Source organism: Symphalangus syndactylus, chromosome 18 (assembly GCF_028878055.3).
Source record: "Symphalangus syndactylus isolate Jambi chromosome 18, NHGRI_mSymSyn1-v2.1_pri, whole genome shotgun sequence".
NCBI classification, from domain to species: domain Eukaryota; kingdom Metazoa; phylum Chordata; class Mammalia; order Primates; family Hylobatidae; genus Symphalangus; species Symphalangus syndactylus.
The window spans coordinates 56,221,622-56,245,108 of NC_072440.2; the positions used below are offsets into that span (position 1 = coordinate 56,221,622).

At 44.0% G+C, this 23,487-nt stretch overlaps 1 protein-coding gene across 2 annotated transcripts; it reads left to right on the forward strand.

The window, feature by feature from the left end:
* The first annotated feature begins 996 nt into the window (after nucleotides 1-996).
* Nucleotides 997-21,580, forward strand: LOC129468305 (uncharacterized). Of its 2 annotated transcripts, XM_063622693.1 has the most exons (6): nucleotides 997-2,107; nucleotides 5,307-5,365; nucleotides 5,835-5,981; nucleotides 17,040-17,083; nucleotides 19,804-20,018; nucleotides 20,856-21,580. In XM_063622693.1, the coding sequence occupies exons 3-6, from the start codon at nucleotides 5,974-5,976 to the stop codon at nucleotides 20,925-20,927; spliced, it is 339 nt and encodes a 112-aa protein (XP_063478763.1). In that variant the 5' UTR covers nucleotides 997-2,107; nucleotides 5,307-5,365; nucleotides 5,835-5,973; the 3' UTR covers nucleotides 20,928-21,580. The 2 variants fall into 2 exon arrangements, 1 of the variants encoding a protein (XP_063478763.1); XR_008652594.2 differs by lacking the exon at nucleotides 20,856-21,580 and having other exon boundaries at nucleotides 5,835-5,986; nucleotides 19,804-20,014.
* Nucleotides 21,581-23,487: the final 1,907 nt, after the last annotated feature.

Sequence of the window (23,487 nt, forward strand, 5' to 3'; positions counted from 1 at the left end):
GCCTTGAGGGGTTTTCCAGGGGCCCTGCCCCCACCCCCCCTTCTCGAGCCACATATCTGAGGCCCATGGGCGGGGGTCCCCAGAGTTGGGAAAGCCTTGGCCTAGTCCCCCCAGAGGGTCCTGTCCACAGTTCACCGTTGGGGCGGGAAAGGAAGGTCTGGGTGGCGGCCCAGTTGTGGCGGCACAGGGCTCTGCCATGAACACAGTGATGACGCCAGTGACAGAAACATTGAATATGTACTGAGCACCAACCACACGCCAGGCCTACTTGAAGAGCTTGGAGTACATTTTTCTGGCAGAATACTCGCAGCAATCCAGGGAGGTTTGCTAACTATTGTTATCCCATTTGGGAGATGAGGAAGTTGTGGTACAGGTGCGTAGGGTAACGTGTCCCAAATCACACGGCCGGAAGTAGGAGTCCAGCACCGAAGTGCATTGCCACATTCCTACTGAGAGGTGGTCCGGGGTGGGGCGGGGTGGTGCACACTCCAAACCCTTCAGCCTCCCACCTTAACCGCAGCTTAGGCTTGGCCACAGGCTCTCGCTTGACACCTGTGTCCACTGCCCACATCAGCACAGCTGTGCCCAGACCTCCCCTGCCGAGGGCAGTGCCCGTGTTTGATTTTGTTTTGAGAATGGGTCTCATTCTGTCACCCAGGCTGGAGTGCAGTTGTACAATCACGGCTCACCCTAGCCTCAACCTCTCGGGCTCAAACTATTCTCCCACCTCAGCCTCCCGAGTAGCTGGGACTGCAGACATGCACCACCACGCCCGGTTAATTTTTATATTCAGCGCACATTTTTAATAGCAACCCAGTGAGAGGTGACAGTGTGCCTGCAGCCCTCACAGCCCTCGCTCGCTCTCGGCGCCCACTCTGGCCGCCCTTGAGGAGCCCTTCAGCCCACCGCTGCACTGTGGGAGCCCCTTCCTGGGCTGGCCGAGGCGGAGCCGGCTCCCTCAGCTTGCGGAGAGGTGTGGAGGGAGAGGCGCGGGTGGGAACCGGGGCTGCGCGCAGCGCTTGCGGGCCAGCACGAGTTCCGGGTGGGCATGGGCTCAGCGGGCCCTGCACTCGGAGCGGCCAGCAGGCCCCGCCAGCCCCGGGCAGTGCAGGGCTTAGCACCTGGGCCAGCAGCTGCTGTGCTCGACTTCTTGCTGGGCCTTAGCTGCCTCCCCGCGGGGCAGAGTTCAGGACCTGCAGGCCGCCATGCCTGAGCCACCCACTCCCTCCGTGGGCTCCGGCGCAGCCCAAGCCTCCCCGACGAGCGCTGCCCCCTGCTCCACAGCACCCAGTCCCATCAACTACCCAAAGGCTGAGGAGTGCGGGTGCACAGGCGTGGGACTGGCAGGCAGCTCCACCTATGGCCCCTGTGCAGGATCTACTGGGTGAAGCCAGCTGGGCTCCTGAGTCTGGTGGCGACTTGGAGAACGTTTATGTCTAGCTAAGGGATTGTAAATACAACAATGGGCACTCTGTATCTAGCTCAAGGTTTGTCAACACACCAATCAGCACCCTGTATCTAGCTCAGGTTTTGTGAATGCACCAATGGACACTCCGTATCTAGCTAATCTAGTGGGGACGTGGAGAACCTTGGGGTCTAGCTCAGGGATTGTAAACGCACCAATCAGCACCCTGTCAAAACAGACCAATCAGTTCTCTGTAAAATGGACCAATCGGCTCTCTGCAAAATGAACCAATCAGCAAGATGTGGGTGGGGCCAGATAAGAGAATAAAAGCAGGCTGCAGGAGCTAGCGGTGGCAACCTGGTCGGATTGCCTTCTGTGCCTTGGAAGCATCGTTCTTTCGATCTTTAGGTTCACACTGCCTTTGTGAGCTGTAACACTCACTGCCAAGGTCTGTAGCTTCACTTCTGAAACTAGCAAGACCACGAACCCGCCAGAAGGAAGAAACTCTGAACACATCCAAGCATCAGAAGGAACAAACTCCGGACACGCTGCGTTTAAGAACTGTGACACTCACCACGAGGGTCCGCAGCTTCATTCTTGAAGTCAGTGAGACCAAGAACCTACCAATTCCGGACACATCAGGAGAAGAGCCTTGGTGGGGTGTAGAACTGTTGATTATACAGTGTATGAGTCTTTCTATGTGTAAGTGTGTATGTGTTTGTTTCTCTGTGTATCTTACAGGTGTAGGTGTTGGTCTGCTCTTGCCTCACATTTCTTATGTGTTTCTGTCTGGGTGTGCCTCTGTGAAACAATGTGTACATGCACCTGTGTACAGGTGGACTGTATGAGTGTGTATGTGGGCACTGTCTCAACAGTTCTGGAGTCTGGATGCGCGTTCGTGTGCAGGCTTGTGTACATGGGACAGGAACGTGTACATGGGAGTGGAACTTGTGTGCATGGTGTGCTTGCTGAGGAGTCTAATGTGATTATCTGGGCATCTGGCTGTTGACTAACAGGTCAGGTCTGAGTCTTTCTTTTTTTGTTTTTGAGATGGAGTCGCACTCAGTTGTCCAGGCTGGAGTGTAGTGGCTCAATCTCAGCTCACTGCAACCTCTGCCTCCCAGGTTCAAGCGATTCTCCTGCCTCAGCCTCCTGAGTAGCTGGGACTACAGGTGCCCGCCATCACGCCCGGCTAATTTTTTTGTAATTTTAGTAGAGATGGGGTTTCACCATGTTAGCCAGGATGGTCTCGATCTCTTGACCTCGTGATCCACCCGCCTCGGCCTCCCAAAGTGCTGGGATTACAGACCTGAGCCACCATGCCTGGCTGGGTCTGAGTCTTTCTGTATAAGTCCACATGTGTATGTATGTGTGTGCCTCACTGTGTTTACACAGATCTGAATGTATGACTGGCATATCTGTGCATGTAACTCTGCAGTTCATCTGTATAGATTGTGGATGTATCATCTATATCTGCATGCCTGAGTGTGTTCTGTGTGATAGTGACTAAATGCCTTATGCCCGTGACTATGGACGGCGTCTTGTTCAGGTAAATCTGTAGACCTGTGTGTGTGTGTGGTTCTCTCTAAGTTCTAGTTTGTCATGAGATAGTACGCACCTCTCTTCATTTGTGAGGCTGTAGACCTCGCAGGTCCAGTTGTGGCTGTGTGTGTGCTTGCGTATGTTCTTCTGTATGCCACTCTGTGTTGACTTCCAGGGCTCATCAGCATCAGCATGTGCATCCTTGTCTACATGTGTATGTCACTGTGGGCCTCACGGATCCCCTGTGTCTGTAGGAAAGCCAGTGTGAGCCCAGGGATTCTATATTGAGTGCTCTGTCATCTGCGTCTCTGCAAAGGCTGTAGGGACAGGGATGTGTCCAGCCTGAAGGGAAGAGTGGAAGGGAGGATGCTGTTTCTGCTTTCTGGTCACTATAGACTTCTGAGGCTGGGAAAGGCATTTACCGCAAGACCATTAAGCCTAAGATTCTCACTTACATAAGAAGTCCCAGGTCATGTTCTGATTCCTAAGTTCTCTGATTCCTCAATTCTTGACGGTTGACCAGCAGGGCTGTGTGAAGGCCCAGTGAGATATGGATATATGTGCCTTTTTTTTTTTTTTCCTGAGATGGAGTCTCACTCTGTTGCCCAGGCTGGAGTGCAGTGGTACCATCTCGGCTCACTGCAACCTCTGTCTCCTGGGTTCAAGCAATTCTCCTGGCCGGGCGCGGTGGCTCACACTTGTAGTCTCAGCACTTTGGGAGGCCAAGGGGGGCGGATCACGAGGTCAGGAGATAGAGACCACGGTGAAACCTCGACTCTACTAAAAAAATACAAAAAGTTAGCGGGGCGTGGTGGCGGGTGCCTGTAGTCCCAGCTACTCGGAGAGGCTGAGGCAGGAGAATGGTGTGAATCCGGGAGGCGGAGCTTGCAGTGAGCCGAGATTGTGCCACTGCACTCCAGCCTGGGCAACAGAGCGAGACTGTCTCAAAAAAAAAAAAAAAAAAGCAATTCTCCTGCCTCAGCCTCCCTAGTAGCTGGAACTACAGGCACCTGCCACCACGCCTGGCTAATTTTTGTATTTTTGGTAGAGATGGGTTTCACTATGTTGGCCAGGCTGGTCTCAAACTCCTGACCTCAGGTGATCTGCCCACCTTGGCCTCCCAAAGTGCTGGGATTACAGGCATGAGCCACTACGCCCAGCCTACATATGCCATTTTAAAAGCAAAAAGCCTTTTTTTTTTTTTTTTAAGACGGAGTCTTGCTCTGTCACCCAGGCTGGAGTGCAGTGGCGCCATCTCGGCTCACTACAACTTCCACCTCCTGGGTTCAAGCAATTCTTCTCCGTCAGCCTCCCGAGTAGCTGGGATTACAGGCACGTGCCACCATGCCCAGCTAAGTTTTTGTGTTTTTAGTAGAGATGGGGTTTCACTGTGTTAGCCAAGGTGGTCTCCATCTTCTGACCTCATGATCTGCCTGCCTCAGCCTCCCAAAGTGCTGGGATTACAGGCATGAGCCACCGTGCCCAGCCTGTTTTGTTTGTTTGTTTGTTTGTTTTGTTTTGAGAAGGAGTCTCACTCTGTCACCCAGGCTGGAGTGCAGTGGTGCGATCTCGGCTCACTTCAACCTCCGCCTCCAAGTTCAAGGGATTCTCTTGCTTCAGCCTCCCAAGTAGCTGGGACTACAGGCACATGCCACCATGCCCGGCTAATTTTTTTTTTTTTTTTTTTTTTTTTTTTTAAGTAGAGATGGGTTTTCACCGTGTTGGTCAGGCTGGACTCAAACTCCTGACCTCAGATGATCAGCTCACCTCAGCCTCCAAAAGTGCTGGGATTACAGGGGTGAGCCACCATGCCTGGCCGACTATTTTTATAACCAAGAAAATAAATAAATAAATACATAAATAAATACATAAATACATAAATATAATTAATGCTGGTACATGGTATTAAATCTACTTTTTAAAAAATTCACACATAAATAAGGGCAGAACCCTATACCCTCCATGATAAATGTAGTAGCAGTGTATGTGGGTCTGTGGAGGTTGAAAGGGACTTGGTAAATGTCAAGAAGGTAGTGGCAGTCCTGCTGGGCTTTTAAGGGGTCTGAAGAAGTGACAGGACACTGTGGTTGAATCCTAGCATGTATTTTAGCATTTGTTCATTTGGAGTTTGATTATTACACGTTGCTTTCATTTGCCATTACCTGGAAAGCCAAGGGCTCTACTCTCATTTCCTTCCTGCTCTTTCTTTGCCTTCCTTGGTCCATGAAGAGGATGGTCCAGGAGAAGCTCATTCCGTGCTTGTTAACCAGGCACACCCCTAAGTTTCAGTCCCTGAGTCATTCATGAGTAGCACCACCAATGAACTGACAGCCATGCTGTGTCCTTCCACATCCCCTAGGTGACTTCTTCGAGTCTTCCAGAAAGTGGGTGAGAAGGAAGCCCTACTCTACTACCAAGGTAAAGTAGCCTGTCTTTGCCTAAGATGTAAATGTTATTTTCTTGATTCCTTTATTTTTCAGTTGATAATCAGCTATGGGAAAATTATCCACTGCATTATAGATGTTAGATAATGTTTCCTTGGGGATGGAGGAGGTGTATCTTACCAACTGACACCTGATTCCAGAGGACATACACAATTGGCAGTGTCAGATACTACGCTGCATGTTAAGGGATATTTTCTTCAGGAACAAGCTTTCCACTTTAGATAAGAATTCTGTAATTGCTACCCAAAAATTATCTAGACAGAAACATTCTTCAAGAAAAGCTCCTGTGCTTTCCTAAGGGAACTCTACTCTAGAGTTGGGGCTTTTGACTTGAACATTCTTTCCCATCTTGGTTACCCAGAGTTTCCAAGTGAACAAAAGACCTGTGGGAGCCATCCATAGCATAGCCTGATTCTCAGAGTGTTTTCCTTCTCTAATTACAGGAGACTACAGGGAGCACAATCAATGGCACATATTCTGGAATAACTCACTGGCTGTCAGAAAAAGATTCTATAGGAAATCTGGAGCCTAACTGCTGGCTTTTGTCTGGAGAGCCTCCATGATCCAAGACACCTGGTGGGAATGAGAATGTGAGGTATAGTAAGAAACTGGTTTTCCAGGTGACAAACTCTTTTTAACCTATGTATAGTTCCTGGAAACGTGTTCACATTAGGTGATGTTCACATTAGATCGTGTGGGTATGTGTGTATTAGTGCCGGGGGGGTGGGGTGGTCTGTGTGCAAGTCTGCATGATTTGCTTGTGAATGTGTGTCTATGTGTGTTTCCCCTAGGAAAAAAATGTTGTGCTTACCCAGCACAATTCTCAGTGCCATTTTTCTTAATTTAACAAATCAGACCACATACTTTACTTACACTAGTTCAAACCTCATCATGGCCATATGTTGTGAGCTTGTTTATTGAACCCCCATACCAGATGGAGAAACTAAGCCACAGAAATAAATGTGCCCTGGTTCACTTGCTACAAAGTGAAGAGCCAAGATGTTTACTCATACAGTGCTAATGTTGAAGGCCTGAACTACAACCTCTATTTATCAGCCAGTGAAGAGATCACTATTCACCATGCAGTGGAGTTCAGCACCCCTCTATGCCTGGAATTACCCAAGCCTGCAGAGATCCCAAACGCCATCCCTCACATAAGAGAGCCTCGTGATCTCATGATCCAGGTGGCTATGTAGACATCTTCTTGCAGGTTTCACATAGTCCTTAGTGTGAAACCAACATAGAAAGCCCATGTTTCTGATCAAATCACAGGTTCTGAAACATTAAGGGAGGCACTAAGTAGGACAATATGGTGCCTGCGTGTCATAGCTGGGTCTCTCCTCAAGACATGGATCAAGTCCAATAAGAATTGGGGAGTTGCTTTAGAGTCTTGGACGGAGTTATCACCACAAGCCCTCTGAGCTACACACTTTAGGAATCATGACCATTAAGTACTCACATTACCACTTGATTGTTATCCGGGCATCTGTCGTCCTTGTGGCAACTCTCTTGTGAAGCTGAGGCTTATGGGGAGAGAATCAGTGGCTTTCTGAGATCGCTATTAAAGGGTTAGAAGAAGAGACAGGGTCATTGGGTTAATGGAAGGGACATTTTTTTGACAGAGGAAAACAGAACTTAGGGTGAACATCAGAGAGGGTCCTGTGGCTATGGCATGGACAGCCTCAGTGCTGGAGCTGTGCCTCCCTTCTGAATGGACCCTCCCTGTGTTAGCAGGTGGGTACAAGCATGGGGGTCAGCACACTCAGTGGATTTACACACACGGCATTGAAGAGTAAGGCTGGGCTTCGTTATTTACACATTTTTAATAACTGATCATCTTCAAAACGTAAAATCAATGATTTACTGCACTAGAATGCTGTCCCTAGTATTGAATCCTGTCTGTCAATAAAGGGTTGCTTAAAGTCACACGAGAGGTTCCATTCAACTGATGATACGTGCTGTAGCGGCAGTTAAAGCAGTCATTTGAAAAGGCTTTTTACTATAAACTTATGCATGAGCCTGAAGGGGAGGATAAAAGAGGTGATTAGCTCCCCTGTGCCATGTTTCTATTATTTGTGTGGTGGAGGACAATTACACAGGAAGGTGATGGAGAGAACAGAGCAAAGGATTGGACAGGTCCATTGAACCCATAAGACTATGGTGAGGTTAGTGAATGAGACCGGTCATTTTAGGTCAAATTTTACCTCGTGCGTTCTTTCCATGCTTTCTTCCAGTAGTTCCTTCTCTTTTTTATTAACTAGGTCACTGTTGCTAAAATCCTTACTAAAAGAGGACAAAGCTTTGTAATAACATAAAAGCTTGTAAAGTTGTGATAGCTCAAATTTTACAGAATACTGGGGGCTTTTGCCTGAGAGCTGGACGACTTAGTTGTGTAAGAATGGGGGGGCTCCTCTGAAGACTACTGGACTTCTGAGAAGAAAGATCTAAGTTGTCTGTCTGTGTTATGGAGTTAGTCTTAAAGCCAGGGACATGGTAGTCTCTAAGTCACATAGAAGACTCTCAGAAAGGAAAATGAGGTCTCCATTTTCTGGATTTAGGATGTCTCTGAGAGCAAGCAGGGGGTCACAGAAGAATACAGAGAAATAAATAATGTGGGTAATACATATGTTTATAGTATCTAGAAGAAAACATCAAGATGTACATTAAAAAATACCTAGAGTTTTGACAAAGACAACTAAAATATAAGAATCTTTAAAACTCAATGCAAATATCAGGACCACGTGGCTTCCTTTTATTTCTACCAAATAGGAGAATAAACATCACACCAATCTTGTGAACACACTTCCAGAGAATACACAGAGTAAATACAGCCTTACTGCTTGATTATTTCCAGAGAATCTTGACTGCACTCCTGCAATAACAGACATTACAGAAAAGGGGAAGGACGGAAACATTTTTCTGAAGGTAGAAGTCAAACCCTGAAAACAAACATTAGCAATCTAGCATCAGACTTTTTTTCAGAAGGAAGAAAAACAGGATTTTATTGGGGGATTTTGCTAGGGTTCGTGGGGAGAGAATCAGTGGCTTTCTGAGATCGCTGTTAAAGGGTTGGGAGAAGAGACGGCGTTATTTGGTTAATAGAAGGGATGTTTTCTGACAGAGGAAAACAGAACTTGGGGTGAACATCAGAGAGGGTCCTGTGGCTATGGAGAGATCTTTCTGAGATAGGACTCTGTCCCCTGCCACAGCAAGGTCTAGGGATGGATGTGGAGTGTGTAAATTAGAAACTGAATTTTGATGTGGAAAGAATGAGCAGAGAAGGCACACACCCAGAGCTGGTGCAGCCACTGCCCATTCTTAGCCAGACCTTATTGTAGGCGGCTCTGATCAATAGTCAAGGAGGCAGTGGGGGTTGCAGACTTAATTCATTAAGCCACCAAAGCACCAGCCCACATGGCCACTTTTCCAGTTAATTCACAGTAGCTTGTGTATTCAGGTTTGATCAGTGGAAGGGAGGTTACTCTTTGCAGACCCATCTTTTGACAATCATCTTGCAATGTCAGAAGGTCTGAGCAGCCTTGGGAGGCAAGCAGTCCCTGGTCCCTCAGTGTAGTCACTGGAGGAGACAGCCACTGAGAGGCAGCTGGCAGGGTGAAGGGAGAGGGGAGGCAGGCCACAGAGATGATAGCCTTTAAGCTGTCATATTGGGGAGGTCAAGGATCTGAAAGAGGAAGGAGAATTCTTTATCATTAAGGACCTGTCCTTATCTCAGCCATCTCCTCCAGAGCATCACCTTTGTCCGCCCACACACCTCAGGCTAGGAGGACTGGAGAAAGACAGTGAGGGGTCTCTTGGGTCTCTAGCACAGGGCGTGATGTAGAGGTATCAGTTTTTCAGTAATTTCTCTCTCTAGGGAACCAAATACATTTCCCTTCTCAGGTCCTTCACTCAGCGGGGTTGAGGTTCTGCTTGTCACTTATCATCTCTGAATGTCAGCATCCTCATGTGTAAAATCTCAGCCACAGCCCCTCCTCTGCCCCCCCGTGCAGGGCTGATGTTCTCCATAAGCCATAAGGCATCATGCCCACGGAAAAGCCAAACAGGAAACCATGCTCCACTGCCCCGGAGCCATCCAAGCACCCTCTCCATATTCAGCCACTGCTAAGTGTCCAGCTTATTCCTCCTGGCATGTAGCAAACACTTAGAGAACACTACTGAAGTACCAGTCCTCTCTAAGGTTTTCCTGTATTTAGTGATTTTTAGCCCTATACTGTGATAGTAAGAAGTAGGGCCTAAAAAGTATTGCTAAAATTTCATTATGACAGTGCAAAGAACTGAGGGCAGAGGGATGACATGAGCTTGCCAGGTCCACATGGCTTAGTGGGATTTGAATCCGGGCCCCCGCTCTGCACCAGCCCTGCACTCACAGTCATCCTGCTGTGTTCTCCTCTCCAGGAAGGCACTGCCCACACAGTCTGTCTGATAGAGGTGTTGAGTGCTCACTGAACTCCGTCATCTTCCTGAAACCCAACTTGGATTCAGCGGGCTCTGCTTGGAAGCCTGTAAAGAACAGGATCATAAGTTTAAACTTAGAACAGATTATCACTATTTTCCCTCTGGTCTTCTGTCAGCAAGATGTCAACAGCCCTCTCTATTGTAAATGCATTAACCAGCATCTTCTCTGATAAAGATTATAAGAAGATACGCTGTGTACATCAACCAGCATCAGAGACCTCATGGCTTCTTGGTAAAGAAGGAAGTATACCCGGTAGAAGGTACTGTGGAAGTTCATTCATTAAGTTGATTCAAGAATCGCAGTTGTGGGGAGTATTCAGTGTCCCATGTGTAAGAGGAAACTATGAAGAGTTAAGCCATATTTTTTAATGTGTCAGGATTCTAATTTGCTGAGTCAGTAAGTATTTCTACAACCACAAAAGTAAATATCCACTTAAAAGTCAATTTTGGTTCATGTTTAATGACAGACAATGTTTCAAGCTAATGTCTAGAACTTACCTGGTTATTAAACATTAGCATAGATCTCCCTGAAAGAGTGGTGCTATATTATTATTTTTAAATTAATATAAATTAAATAAATATAATTTAATTGACATAAAAATTGAGCATATGTCTGGGCGTGGTGGCTCATGCTTATAATCCCAGCATTTTAGGAGGCCAAGGCAGGTGGATCACCTGAGGTTGGGAGTTGAAGACCAGCCTGGCCAACATGGTGAAACCCTGTCTCTACTAAAAACACAAAAAATTAGCAGGGTGTGATGGTGGGTGCCAGTAATCTCAGCTACTCAGGAGGCTGAGGCAGGGGAATCGCTTGGACCCAGGAGGCGGAGGTTGCAGCGAGCCAAGATCATGCCATTGCACTCCAGCCTGGGCAACAAGAATGAAACTCCATCTCAAAAAAAAAAAAAAAATTGAGCATATAATAAGGTTCCCATGTTATTCAGTCTCCTCATCCTCACTTCCTAATTTCACCTATTATTAAAATCTTACATTACTGTGGTACATTTGCCAAAATAATAAGAAAATATTGACACATTATTATCTGGTCTATCATTTGCATAATGTTCATTCTTTCTGTTATACATTTATATGAATTTTGAAATATTTATAACATATGTTCGGTATTATGGTCTCATAAAGAATATGTTCACCTCCCTAAAAATCCCCTCTTCTCATTAATCTCTGTCCTCCTTCTCCAGAAACCTTGGCAACTATTAATATTTTTACTGTTGCTTCAGTTTTGCCTTTTCCAGAATGTGATATAGTTGGAATCATATATTATGTAGCTTTTTCAGATGAATTTATTTCACTAAATTGATGTATAATTGTTTCCTTCATGTCTTTTTTATGCCTTAATGGCATAAAGTGGCATATTAAATCACCAAATAATATTGCATTAAATGGATTTTTGTCTTTGTATTCACCTGTTGAAGAATTTGGTAGATTTCATGAGAGAAACCATCTGGGTCTGGTGCTTTCTTTTTCAGAATGCTCTTAATGTGAATTCAACTTATTTAATAGACATAAGATTATTCAAATTATCTAGGATTCTAATGTGACCTTGGGATGATTGTCTTTCAGGGACTTGATACATGTAACTGAGGTTATCAAACTGCAGTCATAGAATTGTTCATGATATTCCTTGATTATCCTTTTAATGCCCAATAGTTCAGTAGAGATGGCTCTTCTTTTATTTCTGAAATTGGTCATTTGTGTTATCTTCTTTTTCTTGGTTAGCCTGCATAGAAGTTCATTCATTATAATGAGCATCTCAAAGAACCAGCTTTTGGTTTTAATGATTTTCTGATGATTTCAGTGTTTTAATTTTGTTGACTTCTGTGATGTTGTTTATTACTTCTACTTTCTTTACATTGCATTCCTTTATTTTCTACAGTTTCCTAATTGAAGCATGATATTACTGATTTTAGATCTTGTGATTTTTAGTATATTGCATCCAATGCTATAAATTTCCCTCTAAGGACTCTTTTGTTACATTCAGAAATCTTGTCAAGTCACATTTTGCTTTAATGTAGTTAAAGGTATTTTTAATTTTCTATTGAGACTTCTTATTTAACCCATGAGTTATTTAAAAGTGCATTGCTAATTTGTAAATATTTGGGGATTTTCTGGCTCTTTTACAGTTGTTGATTTTTTGTTGTCAGGTATGTGTTGCAAAAGCGGTCATCTATCTCATCTTGCCACCACCCAAGATGGCACAGGATGTGGGCTCTCCCTGAGTGAATCTTTGGAAATCTGCCAACCTGATGTAGTCGGCCTCCATCTTTAGTCTGAGCTTGCCTTCTGCTTAGAAAGGGCCATTCTCATTTCTGGCAGGGAGTTTTCTCAACATTGAGAAGGTGGCATTCTTACTCCCCAGTGCAGCCTGCACCTCTGACTGGTTGTCAGCAGACAGGACAGAAGCCCTCATTAGACAGAGTTCTGCGGGGTCTCTGACCAAAGTGCATCTTCAGAGTCTGCACCTACCCCCTGTGACCATTGGCAGGTTCTGTGTCCTAAAGCAGGAGGAACTGTGCGATCATCCTGATTGGAAATTTGTGAGGATCACGATGTTACTCAAGTAAGGTCTTTGGAAAGTGTTGTATTACTACTGTTTGTGAACTGCTTGTTGGTGGCCTTGCTGAGCCACACCCTTTATGAAAACCAGGACCCCTCAGCCAGTGTGGGTGTCTGTGCAGCCTGAGACCCTTATGTGAACAGCCTCGTGGCAGTTGTCATTTCCCCTTGCCACCATCAGTCCCTCCTTTTTCCTGGGCACTGCTTTCTCTGATGGTGCTCCACTGTTTTCCTGCACCTCAGTGTCTACAGCTGGATGTCTCTTCTGGAATCTAGGTGAGGGGACATCAATAGCAGTTCTGCTGTGGCACTGCCCTCTTTCTTAGCTTGTCTTGCTCTGTCTCAGGCTCCCTCAAAGATCCCACCCTTCAGGTTCTTCCACAAATTTCTTACTGAAATCCGAGCAGAAAACTATGATCAGTATGACCAATCCTATACCCACTGAAGACATGAATGAAGAATTAAAACAATTCTCCATGGACTCTACCATATAGATCCCTAGAAGTAATTTCTAAAAAAAAAAAAAAAAATCAAGGAAGATGTAATAGTTCTCCATAAATTAGAATACCCTACGTGTACAATTAAATGAAATGGCTATTGTAGTCTTGAAACCAAAACCAGATAAGGTAAATTAAATTCTGTGATATTTTAAAATACTGTAAATTCTGACTAATGTGAGTTAATCTCAAAATATGAAATGGTGGATTAACATTGAAAATGCAATAAATAAAATTAGCTACCTTAAGAGGTTAATGGAGAAAAAATGTGATTATTGCAATAGATTCAGGAAATTCATGGATAACATTGACCATACATTTATAGGACAACTATCTTATAAACTTTAAGTGACCTATGACGACCATTTGAATTAATGCTGCTTTAACTGCATATCTCTTGGCTTGTTGAAAACCAGGGAAGAATTTCCATAATATTAATTAATTTTTAACACCTATATTGGGTGTGAACCCATCATAAAGTTCACCCACTGTAAAGGTATACAATTTGATGCTTTATTAAATTGATACTGTGTGCACCCATCACCACGATCTAATTTAAATATGTTTCCCTCACCCAAGTTCTCTCTTGCGCACTGGCAGTTAATCCCCACTCCCATCTCCAGCCCTAAGCAATGCTGCTGTGATATTCCATCTCCATAAATTTCCTGCTTGTTTAATAGAAATGGACATATATATATATTTGGAATCTGACTTCCATCATTTAGCATACTATGCTTGAAGGTAATTGATGCTTTAGCACGTGCTGATCATGCATTTTCCTTCATAGTCAGCTGTGTTTATTCATACAGATAGTGTTTATTCATTTATCGGTTAATGGACATTTAATTATTTTTGTTATTTTCTTTGATGAGTAATGTAGCTTTGAGCATTCATATACAGTCATGTAATGCATAATGACGTTTTGGTCAATTTTTTATATATTTTTTGAGACCCAGGCTGGAGTACAGTGGCACAATCTTGGCTCCCTGGAACCTCCACCTCCCAGGTTTAAGCAATTCTCACGCCTCCTGAGTAGCTGGGACAACAAGCACACGCCACCATGCCCAGATAATTTTTGTATTTTCAGTAGAAACAGGATTTTGCTGTGTTGGTCAGGCTAGTCTCAAACTCCTAGCCTCAGGTGATCCACCCACCTCTGCCTCCCAAAGTGCTGGGATTATAGGGATGAGCCACCGCACCCAGCCTGTTTTTTTTTAAGAAACAAGAGAACTATTTTCTAAATTAGCTTTGCCAATGTATATTCTTATTAGGATGCATAGCACTAATTTCACTGTATAATGTATGGTAGGCTCCAATATATAAGAAATAATGAAAGTAACACATAAAGATTAGTATAAAACAAATAAGATTATCATTGTTACTATCATCTTTGTCAAACTCTCAAAACAATCTAAGAGTATATTTTTATATAAATATGCTTGGCAACATAGCTGAAAAAAGCATTATCAGTTACATTTATCAGTAACAAAGACGTAAATTTGAAGGGGGAAAAACACTTGTACTAACAATGCAATGTCAGAATTAACATAAAAATTCTGCTGGTCACTTTGGAATATTTAATTGCCTGGGGCAGTATTTAGTAGACAAATGAGCATCTATGGAGCACCCGAAGTAGGGGAATCAACAGAACTTGGGTTTCAAAAGTTATCTGGGTTTAGAGCGTGAAACTTTGTTGGAGGACACACACCTTGCGTGAGCGAGGTGCCTCGATGTGTGTGTGGACGTGTTGGAGGTACAGCATAATGGTGGCTTCCTCCAGAAAGGGACATTTGGGGTGGATTCATTCCATCTGGACAACACAGCCTGATGTGGCATGGACATGAATGGAGGTGAAATGGTTAGTAGCTGAGAAGATCAGTCCTGACAAGGGCCAAGGTGAAAAACCTGGGAACCCCTTCGGGTGCAGTCTTCAGTTGAAAAAGGAGGTGGTCACAGGAAATACTGAGATGGATCAGCAATGCACGGGAGACAGATTTCTTGGCCCTGCGGAGTGAGTAGTGTGGATTCTCAAGTTTTCTCCTCTCTCCATCAATTTCTCTTCCAATGCAGATGACTTTGAGTTTCCAGTGGATCATGAGACTGTAGACGCACCTCAGCCCACTCTCAAATGTAAAGGCTGCATCTGGGCTTGGCTGTGCGTGTTTTCTATTGTGGAGAAATAGATATACCACAATATTTATCATTTTAACCTTTTAACCAAAGTGTGCACTCAGTGGCATTCAAAATATTCACAGTGTTGTATAACCAACACCACTATCTACACCCACAATTTTGATGATTTCCTACAAAACCTTGTCCACAGTAAGCAATGTAGCACCTTCCCCCTATTTCCAGCCCATGGTGATTCCTATCCCACTTTCTCTTGTGTGAATTTGACTATTGTAGGCACTTCATATAAGTGCAATTATACAATATATTCCTTTTGTGTCTGGCTTATTTCACTAAGCATAATGTTTTCAATGTCCACCCATGTTGTGTCATCTATCAAAATTGTGTTCATTTTTACAGATGGATGATGTAGTATTGCATGTAGATCACCTTGCTTTTATTACATTCATTTGTTCATTGATGGTTGGATTATTTCCACTGTTTGGCTCCTGTGAAAAGTGATGCTATAAACATCAGTATACAAATATCTGATTTCTGTTTTCTATTCTTTGGGGTATATACCTAAGAGTAGAGTTCCTGGGTCCAACGGGAGTTCTATATTTAATCTGAGTGACTGCAGACTGTTTTGCACAGTGGCTGCAACTTTATCCGTTTCTACTGTCAATGTATCAGGGTTATAATTTCTTTACATCCTTGTTCACACTTATTTTCCTTTAAATCATCCTAGTAGGTGTATATTGGTGTCTGCTTGTGTTTTTCATTTGCATTTCCCTAATGACTAATGACACTGAGCAGCTTTTCCTGTGCTACTATCTGTGGCTGTGTCTTCTTTAGGGAAATATATGTTCAAGTCTTTTGCCCATTTTGAAAGAGTTGTCTGACTTTTATTTAGTTAGTTTGCTGTTGTAGATTTTTGGGAGGTTTAAAATATATTCTAAATTTTAGTCTCTTACAAGATAAATGATTTGCAAATATTTCCCCCTTTGTGTAGAACTTTAGATTCACACACTTCCTTAATTTGTATGAAATCCTCAGCAGTTGACCCCAAACAGATAAGACTGAAGCAGTATTTTAGGAATAGTTGAAAGTATGATCACCACAAAACATAGGCGTAATCAAATCCTGCAAGCTACACGTAAGGCACAATGACAAATAAGGCAGCAAAGGGCTGTTTGGTGATTAGTTCACCACACTTGTTGCAACTGTTTGTGCTGCAGAGTTAAAACATACCAGCATTCAACCCATGTCTGCTCTCTTGAAGTAAACTGTCCTATGTTGGCTGGCCTGAACAAGCATAGATATTCTCCATACTCAATTAATATGCATGCATGACAAAGAAAAGGAGGTCTGGATGAAAAAATATTGTATGATTAGTAATTATGCTTTAATTGATTTTAAAGGATATAATTTCAGTATTTCTAATTCTCCCATCAGCAGTTATAACAAAGGATTAGTGAATAAATACAATAGACTGTTTTGCCTAGAATTGAATCCAATCTGTCTATTAAACTTCGCTTTTATTCAAGTGCAAAATGCTAAAACATAATAACTGCAGTGACAGCCACTGTGGATCCTCAGAGGATTCCACAAAAATGATCTTGGGACACAAATCCTACAAGCTAATACTGTTTTTACAGGGTTTAGAAAACCATTTAGCTGGGTTTCAAACCTCACAGTGTGAGCAGTGGGACTCTCATCAAACTACAGCATGTGCTTCAGTACCATTTGTAGACTGACTCATTCCCGTTGCCTTAAGTTGCCATCAGCAAAATGCCAGGGACTCTATTTCTTGCTCCTTATCTCCTCATTCTTGCCTATCTTTCCATGAGGGAAGATTTTCTAGCAGGAGCTCAAGCTGTGTTTTTAATGAAACACATCTGCACACACTGTCCTGTTGTCCACATTAAGCAGAGCTCCCTGAATAACTCATGAACAAAAGCAGTGTCCTCCTAGCCTCTGAGGAGTCTCTAGTTCACAAGGATGGAGGAGATGGAGAGATGCCGGTCAACGCGAGGGTAAGGTTGCCTTGCTTTCTCTGAAATAGAAATGTTCCTTTCTTGGCGTCTTTTTCAACTGACTTTACATGTGAAAAAATGACAATATACGTGACAGGTATTAAATGCAGTTTTCTGAGGGGGTGGAAGAAGTGACTCTAAGCAACTGATATGTAATCCAAAGTGGCATTTAGCTATGATGGCTTCAGGTTGTAGACTGTATCCTTGGGGTCCTTGTCCTTGGAAGCAATGTCTTCCCCTTGTATTTGGTATTTTGCACTTGCCAACCTATGTGGACATGAGAGATCCACCATCCAGAAGCTGATGTCTTTTCCAGTGTGTATCCTACCCTTTTTTGGGGGGCCTTGAAGTTGACTACACTTTCTGATCAAGTTTTCAATATTCATTGAAAGAAACAGAGCCTTGTGCAAACAATCCACAAGAAGACGTACCCCTCATAAAGCTTTGTTTTATGAGTGCAGGTGGTGCAGGCAGCCCCTCTGAGGTTTGGCTGTAGTAAGTATTCTGGAATTACTCACCAAGAAAGCAATCTGGATGCCAAGAAATGTGTGGCATCCTTGCCTGGTTTCAATGTGAAGAGCCACCCTGATCCTGGGGTTGTGATAGGAGTAAGTATAGTGGAAGTGTTTTTTTAAAACCTGAATTCCCCAGGGAAAAATTATGGCCAAATTTTGAGGAAGCAGCCGTGCTCCCTTTTGGGTGGTGCTGAGCTGGGTGCTTGAGGATTGGTGGTGTCCTGTGTGAGGCTGCATCGTGTGGTGTGAATGTGTGTGTTTCTGTACAGGTGAGGCTGTGTGTTTTCTCAGGAGAGATTTCCCATTTATACAGTCCAATCACCAGTGTCCACTTCTAACAATAAAATCCACCCCCGCTCTACTCTGTCTGTACAGTGACTCCTCCACCCTCAGCAGAGCCATCCCTGGCTCTGGCTTATTATCCCCACTGCTCAGGTGGAGAACCTGAAGGGCCAAGGGAGTGGCCCCAGCTCCCGAGTTCCTGAATGAAAAAGTGAAAACACGAACCCAGGAGTGTGGGCCAGTGCTGACGCTGACATGCACTTAGTCATGGGGTGTTCACCACCACACAGGGAGTCCAGCATTCACGTATAAGCCCTAAAGCACTGAGCCCAAAAGGCCCCAGACACTGCCCATCATCATAAAGTGGCCTCTGTGGTCCCACAACCCAGGGCAGTTATAGGCACATCTCCCCACGGACCGGCATAGTCATCAGTGTGTCAAAAGCACAGAGATCCCCAGGTGTTTGGGGCAGCTCACAGATCCTTTTTTTTTTTTTTTTTTTTTTTACTTTTAAGTTCAGGGGTACATGTGCAGGATGTGCAGGTTTGCTACATATGTAAATGTGTGTCATGAGAGTTTGTTGTACAGATTATTGCATCACCCATATATTGAGCCTAATATCAGTTATTTTTCCTGATCCTCCCCCTCCTCCCACCTCCCACCCTCCAGTAGGCCCCACGCTCACAAATTCTAAGAGGAGTGGGGGACCACGCAGGCCAGTGTGGCCCACTTCAGTTGTGAAGTTAACTTGCTCAGCAACTGGACAAAACCTATAAGGATGGGTGATGTATTTTAGTAGATTTAGTAATACTATCTTCCCAAGCCCTAAAATGCTCAAATCCTGCCAGCTGAAAACGGTGAGGAGGGACAGATAGGAACTCTGTGGAGCACTTGGTTATTAGCCTGGCTTCCATCCCCTCGTGGCAACTCTCTTGTGCATGTGGGTTAAAGACCCTCAGCCTCAAGCCAGGCCTCCTCCATGAGGAGCCATCTCACTATTGACTGGCTAGTGCAGTGTATGGCCACCAGCCCAACTGAAACAAAGTGTTGCTTTAAAACAAGTGTGAATCTCCTACATACAACCGGCAAATGCAGAAGCAGCGTGGTCTTGCAAGTTGTAAAGAAGACAGTCGCAATTTTGCTGGACTTCAACCTGGGTAGAAGACATGAGGGAAATCTGTCACTGAATCACGGCAGAGTTCAAGGCCACTTGTAGACTATTGCATGTTACAGAAGGTGGCCTTTAGCTACTAAGCAAGGGCCTCTGTTTCTCATTTCTTTCCTGTTCATCTTCTTGGTCATCCTTCTTCCACAAGGGAAATGAGCCCAAGCAAAAGGCGGTTTCAATATTAATCTGACCGAGGTTTTGTGCAGTTTATTATCATCCAGGTGATCAGGTGCAACCTGGTCTGCCTACCAGCCCCCCATCTCTGCTCTGTGTTTTCATTTAATAAACATTTTGGTCTACTTACTACGTGCTAGATTTTCTCAAGACCACAAAGTAAATGAGATAGAATCTTTATGTTGGCAGCTAAGTTACATGTAACTGACAAAAATTAAAATTTCTGATTTCTTGTAAAAATATTTTGTATGTGTGAATGCATACTGAATGTAAAGTGGTTAAAAAAATCACACTTGCACTCATGGAAGGCTTTTCATGAATTTGTCAATTTCTATTTTTTTATATTTCCCCACTTCCCCGGATAATGCATACCTGAACCTGGAAACTGATTCCCACTGCAGAAAGTGTTCTGAGTCCTGTCCCTTAGCTTCACTAGTGCAAGTCCACCTGGGAGGATGGCCCAGCATCAGCTTGGCCCATGCTGTGATCAGCCACCTCCATGCACCACAGCAAGCAAGCTGCCTGGGTGATTCACGGTCTCCACCACCAAGGGCACTGACCTTTACTCTGTGTTCTCCTAGCTCCCTGTGGGGACACTGTACATGACATCGATAATGAGGACACTGAACACAACATCTGTAATGAGGACACTGTACAAGACATCTCTAATGAGGATGCTGTAGAAGACATCTCTAATCAGAACACTGTAGAAGACGCCTCTAATGAGGATGCTGTATATGACATCGCTAATGAGGACACTGTACAAGACATCTGTAAAAAAGAAGATGCTGCCAATGTAAGACACTTTCCTTTGTCTGGAACAGAAATGTTACTTTCCTGGCTTCTTTCCAATCAGATGTAGACATGAACATCTGCCAGTGTGCATTATCGATGTCATCGGCAGTTTAATCAAATGTAGACATGAACATCTGCCAATGTGCATTATTTATGACATCTGCAATTCCCTTGGTGTGGTGCTATTGATTGGCAGCCTCTCACCAACCCATGCCAGGCATACTGGGGCATGGTAGATGGCAGCATCCACAATCCACTGCAATGCAGAGGTGTTTCCCTCCACAGCAGTTTTCCCCCATGGATTAAGAGTTGTGAAACTGCCAACCTAATATACTTTAAAGGTAAATTCTTTTTTTTTTTTTGAGACGGAGTCTTGCTCTGTCGCCCAGACTGGAGTGCAGTGATGCGATCTCGGCTCACTGCAAGCTCAGCCCCCGAGTTCACGCCATTCTCCTGTCTCAGCCTCCCAAATAGCTGGGACTACAGGCGCCCGCCACCATGCCTGGCTAATTTTTTGTATTTTTAGTAGAGATGGGGTTTCACTTTGTTAGCCAGGATGGTCTCGATCTCCTGACCTCGTGATCTGCCTACCTCAGCCTCCCAAAGTGCTGGGATTACAGATGTGAGCCACCATGCCCAGCCCTTTAAAGGTAAATTCTGTGGGAAAAGGTCTCGTCTTTTCCACAGGTGTCCTCCATGCTAGTTTTGGGGGACTTCGATCTTTGACTCAATCACTATACCCCTTCTTATTTTCTCAAGTTGTCGAAAGACTATCAGATCTGTGTGACGTTCATGGCATCATTTCACCCTCCTAATGTTTTCTTTTCTGTAATTGCAGGAGCCATTGACACTGGAGAATGGTACGTACCCCGAAATAACTCACTTCCTGAGGAAAAAACGCTGTCTGTAGGGTACAGAAACCTGATTCTGGGCTCCTCTTGGGAAGGAGGATTTGGGGTCTGGTGAGAGCAAATGATTTTGCAAGTATAAAACAATGTCCAGAGAGGCTGTAGGGATGTCTGTGAACCAGAGGAAACACCAGGGGATCCTGTGTGAAGCACCATGGCTTCAGCTGGGGCGGGAGGAGTGGATGGGCCTCTCTAATGACTTATCCTGATGTTTGTGTTTTAAAGATCTGTTTTTGGAGAGCATATCCGATGATGGGGATTTGTAGGTAGGTAATACTTTCCACGTAAGATTCAATGGGAGAGAGTTCCCAGGGCCTTCGGGGTATCCATGCTGCTTGGGAGATTGAGAGAGGGGGCATGAAATCAAAAAGAAAAAAGGAAATATGTATCTAATTGGATTTGGTCTTTTCCGGGTTTATTGGCATAATAGTAAGAACTGTCTCTCTGGGCTGTGAGAGTGCTGTGTTATTTGAAGGTGATCTTTCCCGGAACACCTGGCCTTTTCTTTTCTGCCTCTGCCAAACATCACAGCCTTTGGGTTGGATTAGTCAGCACCCCTTGGGATTGTGCAGAAGAGGTTTGGGGTCGCATCGAGTGTCACCTGTGGCGAACAGAATCTGAGGGACACAACTCTCTCACAGGCACTTACTTCAACCTGGAGACAAAGTTCTCCTGGTGTGTGCCCAGGGGTGCAGGAGAAATTGATGGTCGTCCTCTGAACTTTTAGGACTTTAAAAAGCACTCATGTTTCCATCCTCACTGTTGACTCCTGGCTTAAAGGAATCTCCCAGGGTGAGTGAGGAGGCAGGATCGGACCCTGGCAATCTGACAACAACACCTGTGTTCCTCTGCACTGGGCCATGGATGACATTACACACCTTTGTGAGAATCAGGAATTACACACCTTTGTGAGAATCTGCATCTGGAATTGAGATGGGCCTTGATGGAAAAGATGCATTTTACTACCCTACTGAAAGAAACCATTTATTTCTCACCCCAGCAGGATAAATGGTTTCAGTATCCACTTAACTGCTCATTGACTCTTACTGTAGCTGAGGAGGTGGCCAGCAGCCCCTGCCTTCCCCCAGTTGTAGGCCCAAGGTAACCAGCAATTGATTGGATATAATGGAAGAGTGGTGCATTCGGAGGTATCTGTATTAATGGGACCCACATGATATGGGTGAGAGCTATTAGGGTGAGAAAAAACCTGGGAGCACAATGAAATATTTAAATATTAAACAAAGCATTATTGAAATCTCCATTGTACTTTAGTAGTTGAAGTTATTCTTGTGGTCATCACTGCCTTTCCCAAGCATAACAAGCTACTTAATATCACACAGACCCATGCCATGAGGAATGATGATCAGTTTGTAAAATGCCAATAAAACAATTGCCGATATAAGCCACAATGCTTCATCCATATATTTCAATTTCCATGTGTAAATATAGTTCAAATGTCAGAAATTTATTATTATCTGATAGAATATGCGTGATATATCAATGAGCGGTTATCATACTGTTTCTATTAATAAGTATTTGTATGATGAAAAAAGCAGACTCCCATTCTTGGATTTTTCTCAGTTTGCACACATTAGCATGACAGCCCCATGTCCACCTGACATGTGCCAGCAGGAGGCCAGGAACAGAGGCTTTTCTTATTAACTAAGATTTCTAAATGTATTACATACTCACGTTTAGAAACTCTAAATATCATAAAAGGTTAGCAAGGAAGTTTCCCTTCCACTCTGAACTTCCAAACACCAAGTCAACACTTTTGTTTGCATATCATCCCTGCAATCTATGTGCAAATAGAAACATGCACCTGGAATGCATGCTGATGCGTGATCGTGTTTACACAAAGTCCTCTGCCCCTCTGCATATATCACTGGGCAATGCACCTTAGTTATCATTCCACATTTCATATGTAAATCCATTGTATTGTTTCAGAGCTATAAAGTACTGCACCCTATGACTATTCCCAAAATTACTTAAGCACTCCGCTATGGGTATCCATTTGTTCTGTTTCCAGTCTTACTCTTATAACCAATGCTGTAGTGAATAGCACTATGTTGAGTAGAAGTGGTGAATGTGGGCATCTTTGTCTTGTTCCGGTCCTCAGGGGGAATGCCTTCAACTTTCCCCCATTCGGGATAATGTTGGCTGTGGGTTTGTCACAGATGGCTTTTATTACCTTAAGGTATGTCCCTTCTATGCCAATTTTGCTGAAGGGTTTTAATCATAAAGAAGTGCTGGATTTTGTTAAATACTTTTTCTGTATCTATTCAGATTATCATATGATTCTTTGTTTTTAATTTTATTTATGTGATGTATCACATTTATTGAATTGCATACATTAATCCATCCCTGCATCCCTGGTATGAAACCCACTTGATCATGGTGGATTATCTTTTTGATATGCTGTTGGATTCAGTTAGCTTGGATGTAGCATTTCTTATTATTCCATCTGTGGAATGTATTGGTTTAAGTAATGAAAATATGTTCTATCTTCACTGCTTAGCACTTTATGTTTCTTTAACAGCTTTTTCAACAGAGCAACATAAA